Source organism: Pomacea canaliculata, linkage group LG5, assembly GCF_003073045.1.
Source record: "Pomacea canaliculata isolate SZHN2017 linkage group LG5, ASM307304v1, whole genome shotgun sequence".
Taxonomy (NCBI): domain Eukaryota; kingdom Metazoa; phylum Mollusca; class Gastropoda; order Architaenioglossa; family Ampullariidae; genus Pomacea; species Pomacea canaliculata.
The window spans coordinates 13,861,212-13,883,671 of record NC_037594.1 but is presented as its reverse complement, the minus strand read 5'-3'; the positions used below and the strand labels follow the sequence as shown (position 1 = coordinate 13,883,671).

General features: G+C 40.5%; 1 protein-coding gene across 6 annotated transcripts in view; it reads right to left on the bottom strand.

Annotated features, from left to right (window-relative positions):
* The window catches only part of LOC112563480 (histone deacetylase 4-like), a 71,964-nt gene extending 49,959 nt beyond the window's left edge, over nucleotides 1-22,005 (bottom strand). For 4 of the 6 annotated variants that reach the window (XM_025237363.1, XM_025237368.1, XM_025237371.1 and 1 more), the window contains exons 1-4: nucleotides 21,640-22,005; nucleotides 18,039-18,257; nucleotides 16,469-16,534; nucleotides 5,542-5,604 (exon numbers count right to left, since the gene is read on the bottom strand). In XM_025237363.1, the coding sequence (XP_025093148.1) occupies nucleotides 5,542-5,604; nucleotides 16,469-16,534; nucleotides 18,039-18,060 (151 nt within the window). In that variant the 5' untranslated portion in view covers nucleotides 18,061-18,257; nucleotides 21,640-22,005. Of the gene's footprint in view, nucleotides 1-5,541; nucleotides 5,605-16,468; nucleotides 16,535-18,038; nucleotides 18,258-21,005; nucleotides 21,498-21,639 lie in introns of those variants that run through there. The other 2 variants (XM_025237370.1, XM_025237364.1) reach the window with 2 other exon arrangements.
* Nucleotides 22,006-22,460: the final 455 nt, after the last annotated feature.

Here is a 22,460-nt window from a genome sequence, read left to right as displayed (position 1 = left end):
AATAACTTTAAGGTGACAACTGTGTTTCCATTTGGAGGAGAGAGCGCGTCAAGTCAACAGGTAGTGAATTCGACACTAAACTCGCCAGCCCAACTTTGGAAACGCATTTTTTTTTTCTTTCAATGGTGTCAAGTGACTCCGCTATGAGTCAGTGCAGTGAATGGCTATGGGTCAGTGGAGTCTGATGTAACAGGATCCTACGGTTCACACTTCACGCTGCAACAGTCGGTCTCACTTCAAAGCAGCCCACGACATGAAAGCCGTGAACCTCAGACACCTGATCCCTGACTCAGCCTGCCTTGTGACACTGCTGCGACTAGAGATGGCCACCTGTGCCGCCATAGCCACGGTCCTTGTCAAGGTGAGCTTTTCCCATATTGCTTACGGTTTGTTTTTGTCCACCTCTGCTGGACGACACCCATCCACTGCGGCTCCCTGCTCTTATGGACCTCCCTTGCTCGGAGCCCGCCCTCAAGTCTGTGAGGCTATCTCTAGTGAACGGGTTACATGTGGACTGTGAAGTAATTACCAAGCACTTGTTACCAAGACAACGAGTATGATGAATTGTGGGTACAGAATTCGCCTCCGGCACAAATTTTTCTCCGGAGTAGGACCTAGGCTGGATTAGGTCGCCCTGGTAACAGCCCTAGTTGATGACTCGGACCTAAAAACAAGAACCATCAAAACAGGTAAAACTCGGAAAGTCCGATTTCTGACTTTTACATTTCCACCAACCACATCTTTTTGCGAGGTCACTAGCCTGCCGATTGCTAAGACTAAGGTGAAATAATCGAGCAGCCCGCATATTAATGACAGCTGCGAGTATGGCAAGGGTAACGTAAGGATTACTGTCACCTTTTTTTATTTACAATTGTTTGTTTGTTCGTGTTTTAAGCCGTGCCAGCAACTCAAGTCGTATCACGGCGACATTTTGGACAATGTAGACTGGTTTGGACAAGCGCCTTAACAACCGTCTCGCGAGACAATGCTTCGAGGGAAGACACATCAGTTGTCCTTGTCAGGATTGTTCATCGAAAGTTTCAGTTTATCCGGTGACATCCCTATCCCTTCTTTAAGTGGGAGAAGGGGGTGACTGTATATGTCATTCAGTCCTGCCTGAGGGTTAACATGAATGGATGAGAAGAGAAGCGACACTGGAAAATCAGCCCCCTTTTCACCGGCTGTTGCCTTCTTGATAATGGGAAAACAGTGGTCGCCCACTGCTGCTGTGTAAGGGTCATAGTGTACACCACATTTGTTTTTTTCCTTTACGAAATCGTCTTTATCTGTGTTTGCATCTCATGAAAGATGGTGCGGGTGGGGCTGCGGCAAAGAGGGATAGACTATGGAAGAACATCCTGATTGGCAAAAGATCTTAGTTCCTGTCTATGTTTTTCTGGTGATCATAATTAACTATGAATTTCAACCTAGTCTGCTGGCTTGGGAACATTGTAAAACAGGATAGGCACACACTGAACAACAACACTAAAAATAGCAGGAGGGGTGGTTGGGAGTGGACAGAACGACAAAGACAATGTATGACAAGCTCCTGATCCGCAAACTGACTGCAGTTTAAGCCGATGAACCCATTCCGACAGGAATTTGACAGCAGATGTATAGACAGAAGTGACAGGTTTAGAGTTCACAGAACTAAAACCACATGTTGTCTGCACTTTTATCTCGTTTGCGATCCAGATATACAATGGACTCGTGCATATGACAACCACATAAATACAGATGGCCATACTGCTTGGTCTCTTGCCGGAGTTCATGTATACGTTCGAACTGATTTTTTACTGTTTTCCTATTTTGAATAATATGGACGTTTCAGATCTTTAATATTTGCGAGAAAGACTAACTACCAGCGTACAAGGATTGGATTTAGTTTGTTCTTTTTTTTATAGTCTTCGTGGTGTTAATGGGCTTACTGCAAAGTGTTGTTTTTATGTAGGCAGACAAAACAATTTTCTGAAAAGGGTTAATAACGATATGTTTGAACTTTTGTATTTTGCACTTTTGCACTCGAGAAGAGGACTACAATGTGGATTGCTGGTAAAGAATGTGGATGGTAGGAGGTAGTGGTGTCATTTTAGTTTCGATTTCTGGCAAGCACGGTTGCTGCTAAGAAGGCAGTCATAAAGAAGCTAGTTAAGGATTTTGGAAAGATGATACCCGAATGTAACAGTCCACGGCTGCAAAGACTATCGATCACAAGCATAATGTAGGGCATCCTCGGGACAATCTGACGCGAACGCTCGGACTGAGGGAGGCAACTCTCTCCGCCTCAACGCGTGCTGTCAAAACAATTTATCTCGAAATATGTTACCAGCGGCTACTTTCCTCGGTTTGTGAAGCCTGTTACACCAGGCAGTCTAACACGTGTAACAAGCTCCAGCAACTCTCTAACACAAGTGCAAGAGTGCAACGGCGAGGCGGAAGCTTCTGGACAGACTGACCTATCTTGCAAACCTTGCCAGCTGAAGGGGATAGAAGGGGAGGCCGGCCAGTCAGTGCTCAGTCAGGGGAAGTGCAGGATTTCCCTCCCACCCTCAGACATGAGCGACTTGCCTCGGGTCGCCATCTTGATAGCACCTGGAAACTCGAGGTGTTATCAAAGATCCGACAGCCCTAAGCAGGAGGACTGAGCGCTCGCTGTCGAGAATAGCACTGAGACGGGGTGCCTTGCCAGTCTGTTAGCACTAAAGGGGTGGTGATAGTGGTTACTCTGCCACCCCTGTTTTATTGACAGGTTGCGGCGAGAACGCCTGGCATTTCAGGGTTCGGGTAAGTGGTGCATTTTTGGTGGGGTGGGTTGGAGTGTTTTCTTTATTGTTTAGAGTTAGTTGTTTGGGTTTCGTTTAATGGAATGACTGAAGTGTGCTAGCACCAAGTCGGTGTAGGAGGTAATCATGGTCAGAACAATTGTTAAAAATTCAGGTAGTGATTCAGGGTACTAGGAAGCTTTAAATTCTAAAACAAATCTTTAATGTTGCACAATCTATCCCAAGAAACCTTACGCCCCCTTGACCAGTTGGATATGCATGTTGCGAGCGATGTCGAAACGCCCTCCATAAAATGGCATCCTCCAATCTCGCAGCAAGCTAAAAAGAATACCATCTCCCCCATACCATCCACATATCTCTCTCTCTCACACACACACACAGAGATATCAACAAATATTAACACGTGTTTAAAAAAAATCAACAAGAACTGAGCCCACAATCTCATATGGTCCTGTAAATATGTTACCACAACATTACGTGAACCGATTAACTGTAAAAAAAAAAGTTGAACAGTACAGTCATCGACACAAGTCGTTAAAAAAAATGGTGAGGAGAGGGGCTTCTCCCTCTAACTTGGCGCCTCCTTTAACAGTTCCCCGTGGCAATGTGTAGAAGTCACAGATAGTCAAACCTTCCTCGTCCCCTTAAGGCAGAAACACCGGCGTCGTCCTCCATTGCGTGTTTCGCACACATCAACGAACTACCAGGGACTTAAAATGTGGTCTACCATCCCAAATTACCTTTAATTCCGCCATGTGCGGGACATCGAAGTCAGAAGCTATCCCGCACCTTCCTTTCAATGTCCAGGTCACAAGCGATTTATCAAAGTTACTGGTAGTCCAACGATCAGTTTCTTATGGTTGAAACATCGAAGTTAAATGGGGTCCAACGAAACATTTCGCTTAGAGTGACATGGGAGTAGTTCTTTGCGGTCAAATATGACCTTGGTCCCGGAACAAGACATCTTTAAAGTTATTCTATTATTGTGGCTGCCTCCATATTGCTTACGGTTTTTTTTTTTTTTTTTTTTTTTTTTTTGCTAAAGCTATTATTGTCAACGTGCGAAATAATATTCACATGACAGGACTCGGCTCCTGCGAAAAAAAAAATCAATCTCAAAACGGAACCAATAAATCGCATTCCGTTTCGGAGATAGCAGCCTTCAAGCATCGACATCCTTACCTGCTGGGGGCGAAAAAGAAGTCATCCCCACGACGTCATGATTTATGACAGTTATCTTGGATACGCCCAATTAGCGCGTTCTCCCACCTCTCGCGCTGGCGGCGGCCTTGATGCAGCGTCCTAATGACGTCACACGATGCGCGATGTGCACCCAGGTGCGCTTTTTTGAGATTAAAAAAAAATCGATGACGCATGTTCGTGACACGCTATTGACGTGGGTAACGTTTATTGCTCCATTAGCAATTTAAAGCAAACTATTTTCAAGCTGGACTCTGGCGAACCTTTAAGTCCGGCGTGCCATCAGCTCGTCTTCCGCTCCCAGCCTCACACAGCTGCGCAGCTGTCTATCAACAGGAGATAACACACTGATGATCTCTACAACAGCAGTCACGACGACGAAACACAAATTCGAGGGTGTTGTACGGCGTATCCTGTGTTGTTATAATCCACAGAAATTCTAGAGATGAATATGTCTGTTTTTTTTTAATTATTATTATTTTCCTGATAATCACGACTAAAAGTTCGTTCTACTGTTGGCCGAAAGAACTGATTTTTCAATCATCTTAAGTGACATTTAGCAGCTGTTTCCGTAACACAAAAACCATTTCTCATTATCATGCAGGAGTATTCTTGATTCGTGAAACACGTGTAAATTACTACTTCATAACTTTTAAAGGAGAATAAGAGCCGCTCTCCTGATAACATCCACTGCGGAAAACAATATAGTTGATCCGTAACCAAAATATTTTTAAAAAAAATCATAAGAACCAATTTATACCTGGCAGCAACTCAGGATTGAAATACACACAACAACGACAGAGGCAACCCTCGATGTGGAGTAATGGATTTCTGTAGTAACTGCACAACAGCACTTTAAAAAAAAAAAATGAGTGCATGCGCGCATGCACCCACATACACAATTTTTTTAATATTGGGGGCAAAACAATGTATTTTTTGGATGGATCCAGAATCTGGACGCAAGACGTAAACTAAAAGTTATTTCCGGCGAAGCACTGACGAAGAGTGTTAATTGTGCACTAGTTATAAAAATAGACTTCAGAGCGCAAATACAACGAACAGAAATCGGTAGGGTGAAGAGTAGGCAGGGTTGAGGTAGGAGTGTGGGATGGAAGTTGAGAAAGAATATATCATCTACTATTTATCCTAGAGCTCATCGTAGAAACTCTTGCCCAACAATACTCAACCAACTTTGAAAGGTTTTCGCCAATGATAATGCAACTGACTGAAACAATCAAATTCGACCGTAGTACTGTTCTGTGAACATTCCAAAGGTCTCAACATTTAAACGAGACAGCGAAAGGACCTCCAACCAGCTCAGAGATTCTTTCAGTAGCGACTGTCGCTGGGTTCACTGACATACCGACACGTGCACACGCAATCTTTGTCTCAGGTGTCAAGGTATTTTACTCGTTCTCTACATCAGCGTTCGTGTAGTCTTTTATTACCTTTTGGTATTGTGGTCAGTATGGTGTAAGACGAAAGGAAAGATGGAGAAAGTTAAGGTATAGCCTGCCATGCATCTACTCCAACCGTTAATAGTTAATGTTTCGGTTACCTTTTCTGCTGCCGGGAAGAAAGCTGTTGATCTCCATGGCCGCATCAGGGGAGCTCACCGTATCTGCAACATAACCAGACTCCAGTTAATGTCCGACAAGGCAGCAGTGAGTGGATAGACTAACTAAATGTACTGTGCACATCAACGTGGCCTTGAAAAATAAAGGTGTCAACTTGATTATTTACCGCCGACGTTAACCCAGGTGAGATTAATTACCTGACAACACACCTGTGTCAGGTAGGCCGTTGGTACATAAGGAACTTGATTAGTAGAGGGTCTCAACTGCTATAATAAAAATAGAAAAAAAAGACGTCGACCTCCCATCAAAAAAATTAAAAAACAAAAAGAAGAGAGGATCAATGATCATTCTGTGAAGTTCGCCGCGAAATCTTAAAGATACAATGCAGTCGATCACAACCACTGCTATAGGTTTAGGGAGATGAATATATCCTTGTTCAACTATCAGCCGCAGCAAGGCGCGGAGGAACAAAAGAAACAAAAGGTGATTGTAGAAGAGATGACAAAGCTGGGAAAGGAGCTAGATAAAGAGAATTAAAATTTATATCCCAAAAGTCGGCCACGAAAGTAATTTTCTCAGTACAAGTCCTCTGACGACGACACGAATAAACAGTCAACACACTGGCTGATGATAAAACAAAAATTAAAGGGAAGGGCAAAAGCGGAATTTGGACAAACTCCAAGCCTATAATGAAACCATATCACAACTCTTAAAGAGCCTGGGTACAAGGGAGACAACAAAGACCGGGAAGCTTGCGTGTGTGGTGATTAAAATAATAAATAAACAAAGCAAGTGGTAAATTTGTGCAGTGCAAGGAAACACCCATATACAAGGTGAATCATCAGGTAAGGCTGACTCAGTCTCCAGCGATCACAATACTGTCGTCTGGTGCAGCTGTTTACAAGCGCCGCGCGCGCCACATCGCGGGGTTCCCACAAAACAAGTCCAGAAATAGTTCTCAATCCCTAAATCAAAAGCGCGGGTATTGCGTAACAAATCCACAATTTTTTTTTTTAAACCCACTCGAGGTCGCGACCTTTCCAGCTGATCCACACAGAGGCTGGAAACAGGTAGGGTGGGAGGGGTGTCAGACACCAGCAAGAGACGGATGAGACTGCTGTCAGGTTGGGCAAGTTCCACCCCACTAATGATGTGCTTTCTCGCTCCGGCACGCACTAATGCGATCACGAATGTGATCAACCGGCCATTTAAGGTCAAATGAAAGTAACTCTATTTAGCTGTGTGTGGGGGGGGAGGGGGATGAGGAGGAGGAGGAGGAGTGCTCTCCACTGGCTCAGTGCCAAGACGATACCTGGCCCCCTTCCTGTCCGCCACCACGCTCGACAACACATGACCTTCATTAACGCCAGTAATCAATAAGCCGACCTTCTCCCTCCCCCACCCCTCCTCCCCCACCCACCCACCATGCGGGTCTCTTCAACTCCGACCTCCCGCCCTTTTCAGTGTCCGCAATTGGCTGGATTCTCTTTTAACTCGTTTCCTAAAAGCGATAGATTTGGACTTTGATTGAGGGCTACCGGAAACCTCCTAGAAACTAACAGAGTGAATTCAAACTATTTTGGGTTTGTGACAAGGCTCGCGACTCGCATTCGCTAAATTATCTTTTAAAAGTTTCGTGTTTAAAAGTTCCGTTTCTGGCCTCTGATACGCCCCTTGCTCCCCGACAGCAAGACATCAGTACAATTACATAACGGTGGAGAGGTGAAAGACAATGACGATCGTTAATACCGAAAATACATTATTATTTTTTATGCGATTCATCAAGCTTGTAGGAAGTGGACTTGATTCTAGACTTTAATCGAAACAAACGGAATAGCAAAATTAATTCGGTCATCATCTGGCAATAATCGCATGGAAAAATTATCTGTATATTTATATACTATTACCTTAAATTTGCAACAACGGAGTATATATTTGGGGCAGTAAGAGTAATAATTGTTACTTAACACAATTTATATGTTCCTAATTTCCAAACCAAAAATACCGCCAAAGCTGTATCCCCAACAAAGCGAAGAAAACATGTTTATTTCTAAGATTCAAAAACAAAGGAAAATGCTCGTAAACAAGCTCTTGTGTTTTCATGCCAACACGTGATGCATTCCACTCTAGTCGCGCCGACTCTTCAAAACACAAATTAGGACATGTCTTTAAAAATTACAACTATTCTAAAAAGGCAAATTTAGACACTTTTTTTCAAAAATCGCTCCTATGCCTTTTAAATGCGTTGCACAAGAGCATACAAAAGCTTGTGCCAAGGGCAGCGAAAGTCTGGTTTAAATAATTTAAAACAATTTTAGCTTCCAAAACTTTCAAAAATGTTGTTGTTCACTCTATTCCTGAATAAATAATTATCTAAATAGATTTAAGAACTAAACGTGTTTAAATATAGAAGTGTGTTGTGCAGCTGGCCCCAGCACCACCATGAGAATTGGACATTGCTGTGACTGTTAATATCTTTAAGATGCTGGCATCAAAATTGCTCTTGCCTAGCAGGGCTTATCGGCTATAGATCATTCTTGAAATTTCGCTTTATAATATAGTCAGACACAGAAACATCCATTCCTTTTTCCTCCTTTCTCTCGAGTTAGTTTTTAAATGAAGTTTCATATGAGAAAATTGTACGATATAAAATACTGTAAAAACACCTTGGAAATACCTAGATAATGATGTATCAATTATTTCCCCATATCCACCATAAGGCTCGCGGACTAACAACCCAAGTGAAGGATTTATTTTTTTTTTAAAAAGTGAGAGAGACGATACCAGAGTGTATCGCCAAAACGTCTGAGAACAATACACCATCACTAGCAGGGTCCTCGCTAATTAAAGTACCAAAGGAGACCTCCGGTCAATGGCTCCCTAATGTGGGTCGCCATGAAGTGGACATTTTCATTATGCAACGCCCCAATCCACTCAGCCCCAATCCTCGCTTAGACCCGCACACTAAGTCCTTGGCCGCCGCCTGGGAGCATTTCCTCCCGCCCCGTCTGTGCTATCTACTGTCTCCCCCTGGCTCCCCTGGCATTCAAATGGCTCCGGCCAGGCCAAGTCATAACGACAGTTGCTCCGCTATTATTGGCACAGGCAGTTAAATTTAGCCAGCTGACCTTTTTCCAAGACAGGCGAGCCAATAGAGGCGAGAAAAATACAAGCGAGGAAAATCGATCGACGGCAAACATCCAGGAAAGGACGAAAAAAGGAAGGATGAAAGTAAAAAGGAACGAAGGCGTGAAGAAACGATTGAAGAAATTAATGGACAAATAAAATGACAAAAGAAAAGAAAAAGGAAAGGACGATAGAGTGCGAAAGGTATTTATGTCGCCCAAACAGACCTTCCTCACGATAAAAGACCACCTACCATACTATTCAAAATATTTATGCTATTACGTAAACCAACTGTCAATGTTGTTTTAACTCGTATTTATACTGCTTGCTAGGTGCAAGTGCATTCGTGGTGTTCTACTTGGTGGGACTCTGCAGGGCCCCTACCCTCAACCGTTTTCTCTGTAATGATGCTTTAGTGCCTGCACAATCGCACTCATGTACCTAGAGACTAAATACAACGGTACAGCCACCGCACCGCTGTCAGCAGAGGTTGCAAATAATCTATGCAACTCCTGTTGCTTCCTACAATTTGAGCAAATGTATCAAAGAAGTAAACTTGTAAATGAAAGGTGTTATTCCGGAAACGCCAGTTATTGGAGTCAAAGTAAATGTGTGATCCAACACAAAGACGACGATGGCCGACGGATGAAACTATAACTTGCTTGTATGCCCTAGGTGTATGTGAGTTAATAAATAGCAAAGCTCGAGACTCTGATAAGGATCTTTGTGGAAGTGATGGCAATACAATTTTTTCCCATTATTCCATTTCTGGTGTTAGGAAAGTTGAATTAAATGTCTTCAAGAATGTAAAAGTTCTCGACCACTGTCACTTATATCATCTTATTTTGAAGATCGGTTTTTGTGCAAGTTTTGAGAAGCACGTACACAACAATAAGTCACGTGTTCATTGTGCAAGCAACGCACAGCAAGTCAAGATAACGACCATCCTGTACACATCATGCAAACACAAACACACAAACACAAGCACTGTTAGCCACAACGAGTTGCAGCACGCACAGGAAGCCCTACAGTCTTCTATAAACCTCGGCACTAAGACATGGCGGCCACAGGGCGTGCGTGCACAACTGATTAAAGTCCAGTCCATTACAGGGTTAAATCGCCGAGGGAAGTAAATACAAAAACGTACATTGCGATGTTTTGGCCATTAGCAGTCCCGCATCCAGCGCTCAATCTTTCATCAAATGCTCTTGAATTAAGTACAAGAAGTGCGGTAAAACCGCGGTACGTCTGCGTTACCATGGCCACGAGTGTGTATGCTCAGCATGAGGGCCGGTCTACAGTGCAACCAGGTCAAAAACTAACCATCATCATGCAATCAAGGCCTCTTAAAAAGTGGCCCTCAGCTTTACCTTCACCCTCATGTGTGACCGTTCCACCACACACACCGAGGGTCCATGTCCAGCCCTCAAACCCTCCCTGTCCACATCTGTCCTCAAACACCACTGACATACCGACTGGCTCAGGCACAGCAACACTTCGTCAAAAGTACACGAAAGCTGATTTTTTTTTTTTTTTTTTTTTACATTATCCACAATCATGAGGGATTTTTTTAAAGCATGATCTTCGTCGAAACAGAAGAAAGAAAAAAAAAAGAGTACAGGGTATTTCATGGGTCAGGCCTCGCCTCAGTTGCACAAACGAGAATCAAGAAATGGAGAGAGGAGGGAAATATACAATGGGAATGCACAGAAATAAAAGTGCACGAAGGGAAGAATAGCTGCGACTGCTTGTGATATATGAAACTTGTTTCATTGTCTGTCAAAGCACCTAGTGTTGCACAACGAGAAACGACTTTCCAACATGGCAGCATTAACTGCAGCGCGTGATGCATGATGTCACGGTCACCTACCGACATTTCCCACCCTCCCGCAGTCAATATTAAGTTCCCAGGTATATAAAATACAATGTATCAACCGAAATAAGAAACTTTTACTGTGATGATATACGTGGTCTGAACCATTCCAATGTAAGTCGATGACTTACGATTTGTGTGATATTGGTATTGTGATTCTTGGGTAGGAAAATAATTATAAAACTTGTTGTTTTTTTGTTTTGTTTGTTTTTTTTTTTTTTTGTTTTGTTTTGTTTTTTTTTTGGGGGGGAATATACTTACTCGCAGCGAATAAATAATGGATGAAGCAATAAAATGTTACAAGATGTCCGCGGTTTGATGTGAAGAAAGCCCACCGACAGTCAACCTGAAACTAATGCCACCTTCACCACAGCCAAGTCATACAACTACTGCCACACTACAACTTCACGAACTATTTTGAGGATGTCATGTGGCTCTTTCTAGTCACTGTTTTGGCGGAAGTTAATCTAGACATCGCGTTCAGCATTTTCCTAGATACTGCGCAGCCACAAGCGAGTTTGTCAGCAATTTCCTCCAATGCAATTTTCCATCAATTTCTGGGTGGCCTAGATAAACATGCACAAACTTTAATTCGCCATAAGCAAGGGTCTACGAACAACAAAGACATCTTCGTGTATCCCAACCTCCAGTCCACCCGAAGCAACCAATCCGATGGCAGCAACGGCAAAGTCGTCACGCACACACGTCACACACAAACTCAAACCACTTCTCACCTCACCATGTTCATCCTACCATGACCAATCCCGTAAAAACTATATATAGCATCACTGGCCAAGCTCTGTCCGGTTGTAAATATTATACAGGGCAGACATTGTTGTTGCAAAACACCTTTCAAAAAACAAAATGATACAAGCTCCTAATGTCCGCTATTATATATTTCCCTTTGTAATTTTTAGCATCCCGTTGAATTATTTAGCGTGCAGGTTGTAATCTATAAATCTTCAGTAAGTTTAAAAAACTATTATTGTTAAATTATTGTGTAAATCAGGAAATGCTGCAATAGTGAACTCACATCGTTAGAGTCGACTCTCTGATGTTTTGTTTATATATATATAATTTACTCCGCCTACATTATTTTGTGCGCTAACTGTAAAGCTCAACTGTCTTACTAGTAAACTTATCTTCATTTTCACGCATGCGCACACAGTTTGTAGCAAGACATCCCAATCTACATAATATCCAGCTCGGGGTCAAAGGACAACCTCCGTCAAACGTCGAAATACGGAACAGGTGCTGGTCTAACGAATGCTGAGCATGCCAGCAAGCCCTGGCAGTATGACGGTAACCGACTATTTTAAGCCACGGGACTCGCTAAAACAGATTTTACCCTGCCCTTCCCTTCCTCGGGGGCACAGAGGCCAAGTCAAACGATCGCGCCAAGTGAGGGGAGAGAGGTCAGGTGGGGTAGCTAAGCGGGGAGGGTAGCTGAGGCTAAGGGCTCTTTGCATCCCAACCACTTTCATCCCTGCCCCAACCCTCGCTTTGCCTTGCAAGTGGTCATGGCTAAGATCCGGGCGATGATGGATCCCCTCCCTCCTCAACTCTCTCACAGCCAAGGTCCAGTGTCGTTGAGACACCTCAGTCAAGCAGAGTTCCCTCTCAGTCTACGATGAAGCGACAAAGCAAGCAGACGACTATTTTGGGCAACCGGGACTCGTTCAACACTGTCGAGGCTTCCTTCCTCATTCCGACAGCTATAAACATAATCCATCTGCGCCTGGGTGCGGGAGTGTTTCAGCGATTCTCGAGAAAAACTGGCAGTATTGCTTCCGACAATTTACTCCCTCAGGTCCTGACATAATAATAGATGGTTCCCGTTAACCTGGCATGCAGCACCAGTAAGTTCATGCCACAGTTCTTTACCATGAGTTGCATACTGGAAATACCTCAAGAATCATGGCCAAATAATGTTTGTTATTTTGCTTTGTGGGATTTGGGTGCTTGTTTGTTTTTGAGGGACAGAGTTTATAAAACCAAACAGACCCACAAAGCCTCGATCAACCAAGAAATAAAGATCATGTAGACATGTCCACTCATGGTATCACTCCAAATATTTTCATAAACCAATATACATAAAGTATACTCAGAGTAGACTTTGAACCAGGATAACCAACAGATTTGAATCACCTACCAAATGAGTGTGCAATCAGAAAATCCTAAATTTGCCATTGCAATACTGAAAAGCACAAACATAATTGAAAAACATCTCCTGACAATGCTCTTAACACAGGCTAGTGACAACAAGCGACAATTTATATTGACAAAGTTTATGAACATGCACAGGAACCAGTGCATTATAAATGAAAGGAAATTCCAACAAACTGAGCTAAATGGTTGAAGTCATAAGCCCTGTCGTACCTTTTAACCCAAGATGATATTAAAAAAAGTTGTTGCACAATTTTACTTGACTTAATCTATTTTGAATATATTTATTTTATTGTTTTTGTGCTCTTCCAAAGTATGTTTGTGTAAGACTATTGTCTGCTGAATCTCAGTTTAATGTTTGATGTATTTTCCGACACAAACTAAATTTTCAGTGCAAAATTATTCCTCTTGCCATGATTCAGAAGCAGTTTATCATCTCTGGAAGCAAAACCTTGTCTGAACGAGCAACCACCCCCTGTGTTAGTGACTTGGCTAGAGTGGTTGATGTCAAACAAATGGGTGTTGTTGGCCAATTTTCTGAGTGAGAAATTTACAGCAGATTGTAAAATAAAATGCCTTGCATAAAGTTTACAGCAACATGTGTAAGGTCTGTGAGAAATTCATCCTGAAATGAAGACCAATTGGGGTATTCCTATCCCTAGGTAAGCAGACCACACATAACAGCATCTTCAAAACAGTACTCACAAGGACCAATATTTTCCTTTTCCCACTCTCTCATATAAAGAGTTACATATATTATTAGAAATCCCTAGGTAAGGCTATGATCAGATACATAACCTGCTTAGAAAATACACAGGTTTCAATATTCTGGTGAAAAATATACAATTCGATATCATTTTACTCTAAATAGTTTAAATATTAACATTTTTTTTTTCATTTAGGCTCTCCTTAACACAAACAAGCAGGCATTGTCATGATGGTATCAACATCAGCAAAGCCTTTCAGCTACAAGTGAGGATGTGGAAGCCATAAAAAGAATGATCTACTATTTTCTATATAATATTTATTTTTTTGTGGAGACAAGACAGCTAAATTTGTACAACTCTACCATAGATAAAAACCATACTGACTGGTAGAAAGAATGTTTATGTGTGACCAAATGTTGGCAGTGAGGAACAACAAAGATAAATTCACACATACCAACCTTCCTCCCACCTACCCAGCACAGATACAGAAGAGCAATGGATGGATGGGGTAAGTGGGGATAGAATGGAAGAAAAACAGACAGTTCTCACTGGCAGATAACTCTCAAAGCTAGAGAATCATCCGCAAGAGCTTCATATATACTTCAGGTAGCTGTCATAAAATCTCAGACCTAGAATAATTCTTTTTCTGCTTTCATGTTGCTTTTTCTTCTTGGAGGGGATATTTTTGTAGGCAGCAGAATGGAATGAGAAGGGTAGCACCATTTAGTCAAAACAAAGGCACCTACAAAGTTAGCAAATGTCTTCCTACAGTACTGCCAAGTCTACTTGGCACTGCATTCACACTGAGGAGCGCACGTCCTAAGTGCTATCAAACACAGAAAAGAATGGCCAGGCTTATCATCAGCATGCTTTGCTTTCCAGACATGACACAATCCAGCAGCTGTGAGATTTTGAAAGCAATGAGTCCTTTATAATCTTCATAAATCCCCTATAAGAAAAATGAAGTCGGTTAACAGACGCCTTGTGTGTCTCCCAGGATCTGTTTTTCTCCATTGAATCCTCATTCTCCCTCCCCCACTCCCACATCAACGCCTTACCTCTCCTCCCCCTTTCTCTCTACCTGTTGCTACAGTGCTTGGGGAATATGCATTTAAAGATGTACCCTTCTACATCTTAACGAGAACCAATGAATCATGGGTAAGGCGGTGGAAGGTGAACCAAAAAATGAAAAGCTATTTCAATTAGCACAGTACAGGTTTTTCAAAAGGGCAAACTATTTATCAACCATCTACTTAAGCTAATGGTTACATATGCTGTTATCCTCACAATTCTAAAAATGGAACAGTCACCATGTGGTAGAAATGGTTGAAATGTATCAAGAGACAACTGAGAATACAATAACATCAAGAGAATGCCATTTTCATAAACATGGGTGGAGCACAGTTATTAAAGCTTTTAAATGTCACAATAAAAATACCTTCAGTATTTAATAGGTCAACCATGCAGCAAGTAAATAAACACAGCTGTAAACTTCAAAAAATAAAATGATGCCTTCCCCCCTAGGAAGCATTAAAAACATTGTAAGCTTTATTAGCATACGAAATGTGTTGTTTATTGTCTTTCCATACAAACTGTAATGTGATATCACATTATCAGATTTTGTGATGTGTTTGGGAAAACAACAATGGCAGCATACAGAAAGACAAATATAATGAATATGCTTTTATTTTCAAGCTCCCACTTTAAAACAGAAAGACACGGGAAGGAGAAGAGAGCCCTTTTCCCTGTTCCTATAAATCCAAATTATTTATTTGTTTTTTGTGGTGCTGTTTATTTCTTCTAGTTCAGTAAGACTTGAAAAACTGAAAGAAAAAAACCTAAGAAACCAAGACAGATATTCCCCCTGAACTAAATAAACGGAAAATGAGAATTTAATCACTCTGAGCAGTTATTATTCTTTTCATCCCAACAGCAAAAAGAATTTATGAAAATTTGTGTCACGATGACAAAAAAATGTGAATGCTTATAAGAATATTCTAAAGTGCTCTCTTGAAACTGTAAGATGTTCACATGAAGTACTGCAAAACAGCATGCATGTGTTAATCTTTTTCAGAGCTCCAGTGGTAAAAAAAATAGTTTCGTAAATGCCTAACAAAAAGCATTATACAAACTTACAAAAATCCCTTGAAACTGGCTTGCTCTATCACATTAACTATTAATAATATGTTTAAGTACACTATGGCTATGTTCATCAATAGAACAACAAAAGATCATATGCTGAGTACAGTCCACTGTGTTTAGATTGCTTTTCTCAGTTTCTGCCCCTCTTTTGATACCAGCTCTCTGTAGCCTTTGCTTTTGACCAAAAACAAATGTTTAATCCTAATATTTTTCCAATTAGAATCACTTTAGTTCCACCCTATTCTCATTTTATAACCTTTGTGTGTTCCCATACATGCATAAAAAAGGGGCAGATATATGCATATAATATTCACCTGATGATGTTTGTATGTTTGTGTACATTTGTGCGTGTTCATATACATTAGCATGTTTGGAATACACATCTTTAGTCACAGACCAGCATATACATATATTTACAAACACTACATTTTTCTGTTGATATCAACACACAATAAAAAAATTTATTGTGCATTCTGGCATTAGTTATCTTCCCAGGCTAAGACTAAAATTCAATAACATATGCATGTGTCCACTGCCCAACAAACACACAAACTACATTTAAGATATTTCCAATCTCTTATGTCCTACAACTGTTATTTATAATTCATGTCTACTCAGTGAAATTGTACTTCCTACCTCCATAAACCCAAAAAGATTCATCTTCTAAACAGAGCCAAGACATCCTTTGCTGTGCACAAAATGAATAAGAAGGCGACCACACAAAGCAGGGAATCACTTTAAACAAGAAATTTATGACCCAGTCACAAAGTGCAGCAGACTAAAATTCTTAACAGTTTGTTATTAAATGCAGCAGATCTGTATTTTTTGGCCATGTTTGCTTACTACTTTCACTTTTCTCTCTCTTTTTTTTTTAAATATAAGTAGATTACTTACCAATCGGCTCTTGAAATCCTGAATCAACACTTGTGCTTCCTTTATAAAATTTGCTCCCAACTGGGTCTGAGACAAAAAGCAAGAAAAAAATCAGTTTTCCATACTTTCTTAACTGCTGTACAGATTGACCCCAAAGGGTTTATCCCTCTCTTCACTTCTCTATCCCCTTTTCTTTTCATTAAGATTTGTTATATCAAAAACAATAAATGTAATATGTTGTTTTCCCCCAAGCTTAAAATTTGATGATTAAAAAATAAAATGTGAAAAATTCTAAACAAAGTAACAGAGCAATAAATGTAATGCCTAATCTTTTAATGACACTGTAAAACTCAGGGTCTGTCTTCCTGTTTACCTTAGCAACATTGTTTCTCTTAAGGAAGTAAAGCAAAGAGAAACTTAAACAAATATGCTCGAAATCACACCATTCCCACTACAAAGATATTATTTCAAAGTAAACAAAGCAAATAGAAATTAAGAAAGGACACTTCATCAAGATAATAAGACAAGAAAGTAATTTAGGGTATACAAAAATTAAAGTCACACAAGCCAGACAAGCACTTTAAGTAATAAAGGAAAGAACAGAAGGAAGAAAGAACAAAAATGCAAACAATAAGATGACTAGGCAAAATGGGAAACATACACCTTGAAATGATGACAGCAACGAAGAAGCACAAGGTTCAATGCAAGAAAAAACTATCACAAAATCTGATCTGCTGACCACATAGCAGAAGCCTATATATGATGAGCCATCTCTAAGAGACATATTTGAGATGTTATTGATGTATTCACTATCATGACACAACAAAAACAGAAAGAAAAAATAAGGCCTTTCATTGCTTATGCTTGTGATACAACAATAAGTATAAGGTATTAAGTGGGGTTAAAAAGCAGATATCGGAAAATATAAGACCAAAATAAGGAAAGATAAAGTATTTGCATTTAATCATTACTGGATTCCAACCCTGTTATTTAATCAAACACATAACTAATTGTTCTAACTGAGGCACTGTTCTTTAAGAGTACACAAAACATGTCATCTAACTCCCTTTCCACCTCCTCCTATCACTAATTGCCAGATACTATACAAGCATCTACAAATATCCATAGTTTTGGAAGCTGTGACATCCCCTATGGTTGTTGTCTTGGTAAACACACATGATTTATACACTTTTTTTTTCCTTTTTCCATCCAAAACAGTTCTGGCAACTGATTATGCGCCTGGAACCATTTCAAGAAATCAGTCCCATAAATACAGCACAAAACTCCTCCCCAGCTCTCAGGGAGGAAAAATCTATTTTTGTCCCTCCTCCTTGTGTGCCTCTGGCCCGCCTGTACCAGGGAGTAATCCTAGACAGCCAGAGGGCCCTTGCATTCCTTCAATCGATTTCCACCCTTTTTGTCTTCTGCAGTAAAATGCTAGGCCCAATCTTAAAGCAGATACTGTCATCAAAAACCTTTAATCTGGTAAGACAAAACAGAAGCTCTGTGGCTATTCCTGGTTCCTCAGCTCTAAAAATATGGCTACTTTCAAACTTCAAGAGACTGCAACCTGTCAAGATGCCAAACTTACATTGGTAGTTGTTGGAGGTCATGGCGGAAGCAAAATTGAAATTCCTGGCAGAAATACCTTTCTGCTTTTCTTTTGCTGTATGGCAATGGTGGCTGTTGTAGTCTTGCTGGTTGAGAATGGAAGCAAGAGAGGTGTGTGATCAGTGGTTCTTGGTTAATTCACAAAGTCTTTTCCTCTCAATGTGTGCAGCTCCATCCTTTTCCTTGATTCTAAATATCACTGAAGAAAAAAGAAACATGCTATTATTTTTCAACAAAATTATTCACACCATGCACAGACCGTGAAAGCTATTTTTATTTAAAGCAAATGTCAAATATCTCATCCTGCATTTTCTTTTTATTTATCACAAACAAATCTGTCCCATTTTCTCCAATGCTGCAGTAAATACATAGTTAAGCAACTGCAGAAAATTTATAAGTAGCAGAAGGCTATCAGAAACAAAGCTAACTTCATCATGATAACAGGTTCAAAAACATTAGCAATGTTTGTCAGTAAACATCTCTGTTCTGATGAAACAATAAGGTAAAGATGACTGATGATTAACCCTAACACTAAACTAACAGCTTAATGATTTGCTTATATATAATAATGCAGTGTTATCTCAGCTAAATGTGTCTCTAGAAACTCAATGGCAGGCCACTGGGAAAAAAATCAATGATCATAGGGCTCTTGTTCACACTCATCATAAAGTCAAGCTAGGTAATGTTTTTGTCAGAAATAAAGTATGGCAAAGAGATACAAACAGAGACCAATTTACTGCTGGCTGGCCTCTCATTTATCTAAGATTCAGCAGAAGTGGTGAGACTTTTGCTTGATGCATATCTGCTATTCCATTCCAACTTTTTATGCTTTGCCCAGCATGACTCCTGAGGCCACACCCATAGAATTGTCTGTTTTCTAGATCAGTATCCAAGTTTTTTCCAACCTTTTAGAACTGCTTCCCCTTAGACAACAGCATTTCAAAAACTAGTCAAGATTATGAGTGCTGGAGAAAACAGGGAGACTAGTCACAAGTAAAACCCAATCAATGACATTTTTATTACAGGATAAATATTTAAATATAGTCTACAGTCACAACCATTAGTGTAAAAGCCAAATACAAAACTGCTGAAGTTTCTTTCAATTGTAAAATTCAAAGCTTTTAAAATTCTACTTTCATAAAGACATTACCACCTCATGTTTTACAGTATAACACTGTTTTTTTTTCTAAAAGTTTTCTTGCATTATATATCATATAGTAATATTCATGTCAGTGTAGTAGGTGATGTACCTGTAATAACACATTCGTATATTGTGTTATGTGAATACAATGACAGCTGATTCTTGTACAAAATGACTTTCTATAACAGCCCTGACAATCTCATCTCAAAACTCCTACAAGCAACCTTAAATAGAAGGAAATGACATTTGCAGTGTCAGCAAATGAGTAAACATTCACATAAGGCATCAAACTTGGTCACTGAAGGTGAATAGCAACAATCTATAATTTGGCCTTACTTATATCAGGCTTCTCACCACCCAGTGGCTAATTTCCTTTAAATGTCAAACTCACACTCACTGACACAAGAAGCTACACACAAGATATAAAAATAAAGTGTGCAAACATACAAAGAGAAAAAGGAACCAGTTGAGCGCAAGAATACCTCAGTAAATATCAAGCTGCCGCAGCCTGATTTCCCACTTCATTAAACGATTATCATGCCAGCTCTAGAAGTGCTGGGTCAAATTTCTAATTCTGATGAACAAATTTTATTTAGAACTACATGACTACGTAAATATCTTTCAACAGAAAACATGGATGTGCATAAGTGTATAAATATATGCACATACACAATGTGAAAGAATGTGCCTCAATACCAATGACATAATAACAGAAGACAAGTTGTCATGTTGCATCTTCTCCTTAACACTCTGCCCTTCCCAATATAACGGGGACATATGACATAACACATTATAGAAACTTAAAACAGTGTAGAACTGTGAAAGATTAAGTAATGGGCATCATATTTACAGTCTTCAGGGTATGAATAAAAAAAAAACAAATCCACTTAGTGGCTACAAAGTTTGGAAGTCTTCTTTTTGGAAGTCTCTTATTTTATTATGGTCACACACTGATCAACAATCAATCTTTTACAGATATAAGTACTTTTTAACATCTTTTAATCCTACTGCCTAGGGATAAAATTTCTTTCAATGACAGTTACAAACCCACTTATTTCATATTTCCTGAAAGGCAACATAATAAAGTAAATGAGAAAACATGCTTTCTGGAGCTTTTGCAGACAACACTAGCAATATGCAACATTCAGATCTGTTCTGTTTACTATGTTAATCTTGCAAATCAGCATCACTGAAACATATACATCTGAATATATAGATATGTGTATGTGCAAACTTATGTTACACATACATGTACATACACTATACTTCTCCTAAATAATCTCTCCACTCCTCTCACTCACTATCCCACAAACACATGCACTCTCCAACTTTATCACACTACATTTTCCTAAATGAAGGCAGCATTTTCTGCCAGTACCTTAAATTTGCAAGAAAAAAAACGCGCTGAAAGGAACACCCTGTGCCAGACAGTCAATGATTCAGTATGCAGCCTGAAGGAAATGGTGAAAAGGGTGTGGCTGTCTTCAGACCTCATCATCCCCAAAGACTTAATAACTGTCTCAGTGTTACCTGCTGTGAGTAAGGCCCAAGATAAATAAGCCTATCCAATGCCTTTGATAATACCAGTGTAAGAATGTGTATTGCAAATTAATGTTTTAATTTAGTCAGTTCTTCAATGTATATGCTTCTTGAGGTAGGTAAATAGCCGGTTTCCAGCATTTTGGCTGTGTATTGAGACACGAAGCCTCTTTGTACAAGACCAGCAAAAGAAAAAAAAACAGGGCTGCTGTTGCTGAACAACTTTCTGTAACAACCAACGTTTTAAGAAACAACGTCTCTACCTACCTTTCCATGAGCACAGCACACACATCAGACTGATCCCTCACTCTGTTTCCTTCCTATTCAATGAAACTATCCACGCGTTTCGCTCCCGAAATGCAGACTGGCTGAATGTGTAACAGGGGAAACACGGGAAGCTCCCGAAAGAAGATGTTTTCTGCCTAAAGTTCCCTGCAGATTCTCCTGTTAGAAATACTTTGGCTGTGCTATTTTCGTCCGCTCGGAGGGGAAGGGATGGTACTTCGTCAGCTCTGTCGTCTGCAGATAGGCTTCTCCAAATTTATGAACAGGTAGAGAGCTTTTGCTTGCTGACCATCGGAAGCAAACCGTAACCGCTGTTTCGACTCCAGAGTGCGTGCCTGCCATTACAGCAGCGATAAGAAGCAAGCTGGCAAGACTGAAGAGAGATGGGGAAAATCAGGAGCTGACAACGGTCGATCGGGCTGCAAAACGCGTCTGTTGATACAAGCCAAGTTACAACGCCTGCCACACTCCCCTGTTCCAACGAAGGCAGCGCAAGCAAGGATTACTGTGCAATGAGAGGGGGGGCACCTCGAAACATTTCAGTCCGACATAGCTCACAACTATCACTAAAGCAACAACATTTTCAAAGCACAAGCAAGCCAAATGTATCGTTTACCTTCAAGAGGTGCTGCTGGTGCAAAACACTCGAAGATTACCACGAAGCGTGCCGTCGAAAAATGGTCAACATATCTCCTCTGCCATGAGAAGGTTCGCCATTACTACTTGGTCACGTGCTCTATTTCATCCAATTATAACTCGAGTTTTCGACGTAGGCCAAAAATAGCTTCCTACAGACTTGATCAAAGAGCAAGTAAACAACTGCAGACCTACTTATTCTCGCAATATCACTTTGGAAAAAAAAACAAGCAAATATTTCATGGAGGCTCACTCCACAAAGAGAAGCGAAACACTCGGTGATTCCAAGCAGACTGCGCTTGATTTTTCACAACAAGCCGGCACACTGATGCACAACAGTCGCCCATTCATCGTAACAGCGTTCTATATTTAGCACTGGCGCGATCGATTTTTCTCTACTCTATTATTAACGGGGTCGCAAAGCAGCCCGAGATCTTTCATCAGGCGTGAGTGATCCTTAAACGCGACACTCGTTCAACTCTCGTTGCGTACGAAAATCCATCTACAAGCGGGTTCAGCAAGAAGGTCATCGCGTTACTGATCCGCATAGAAGCGGCACTACGATGCACTGCACGGTCCCGTACACAAAGGAGATGCTTACTTAGTGCTATCAGTGTCAATCGCCTTACATATAATTGTAAAATGTGGAGAAATTATTTAATATGTCTGAAATAGTTTTAACTACGGGTTTGTAATTATTTAAAACGTTTAAACCTGTTTTGTTGATGCGATTGGCATATGTAAACAAAGTGGCAGTTAACAAATGTTAGAATTACGTATTCGTGGCGGTTAGCTGCTATA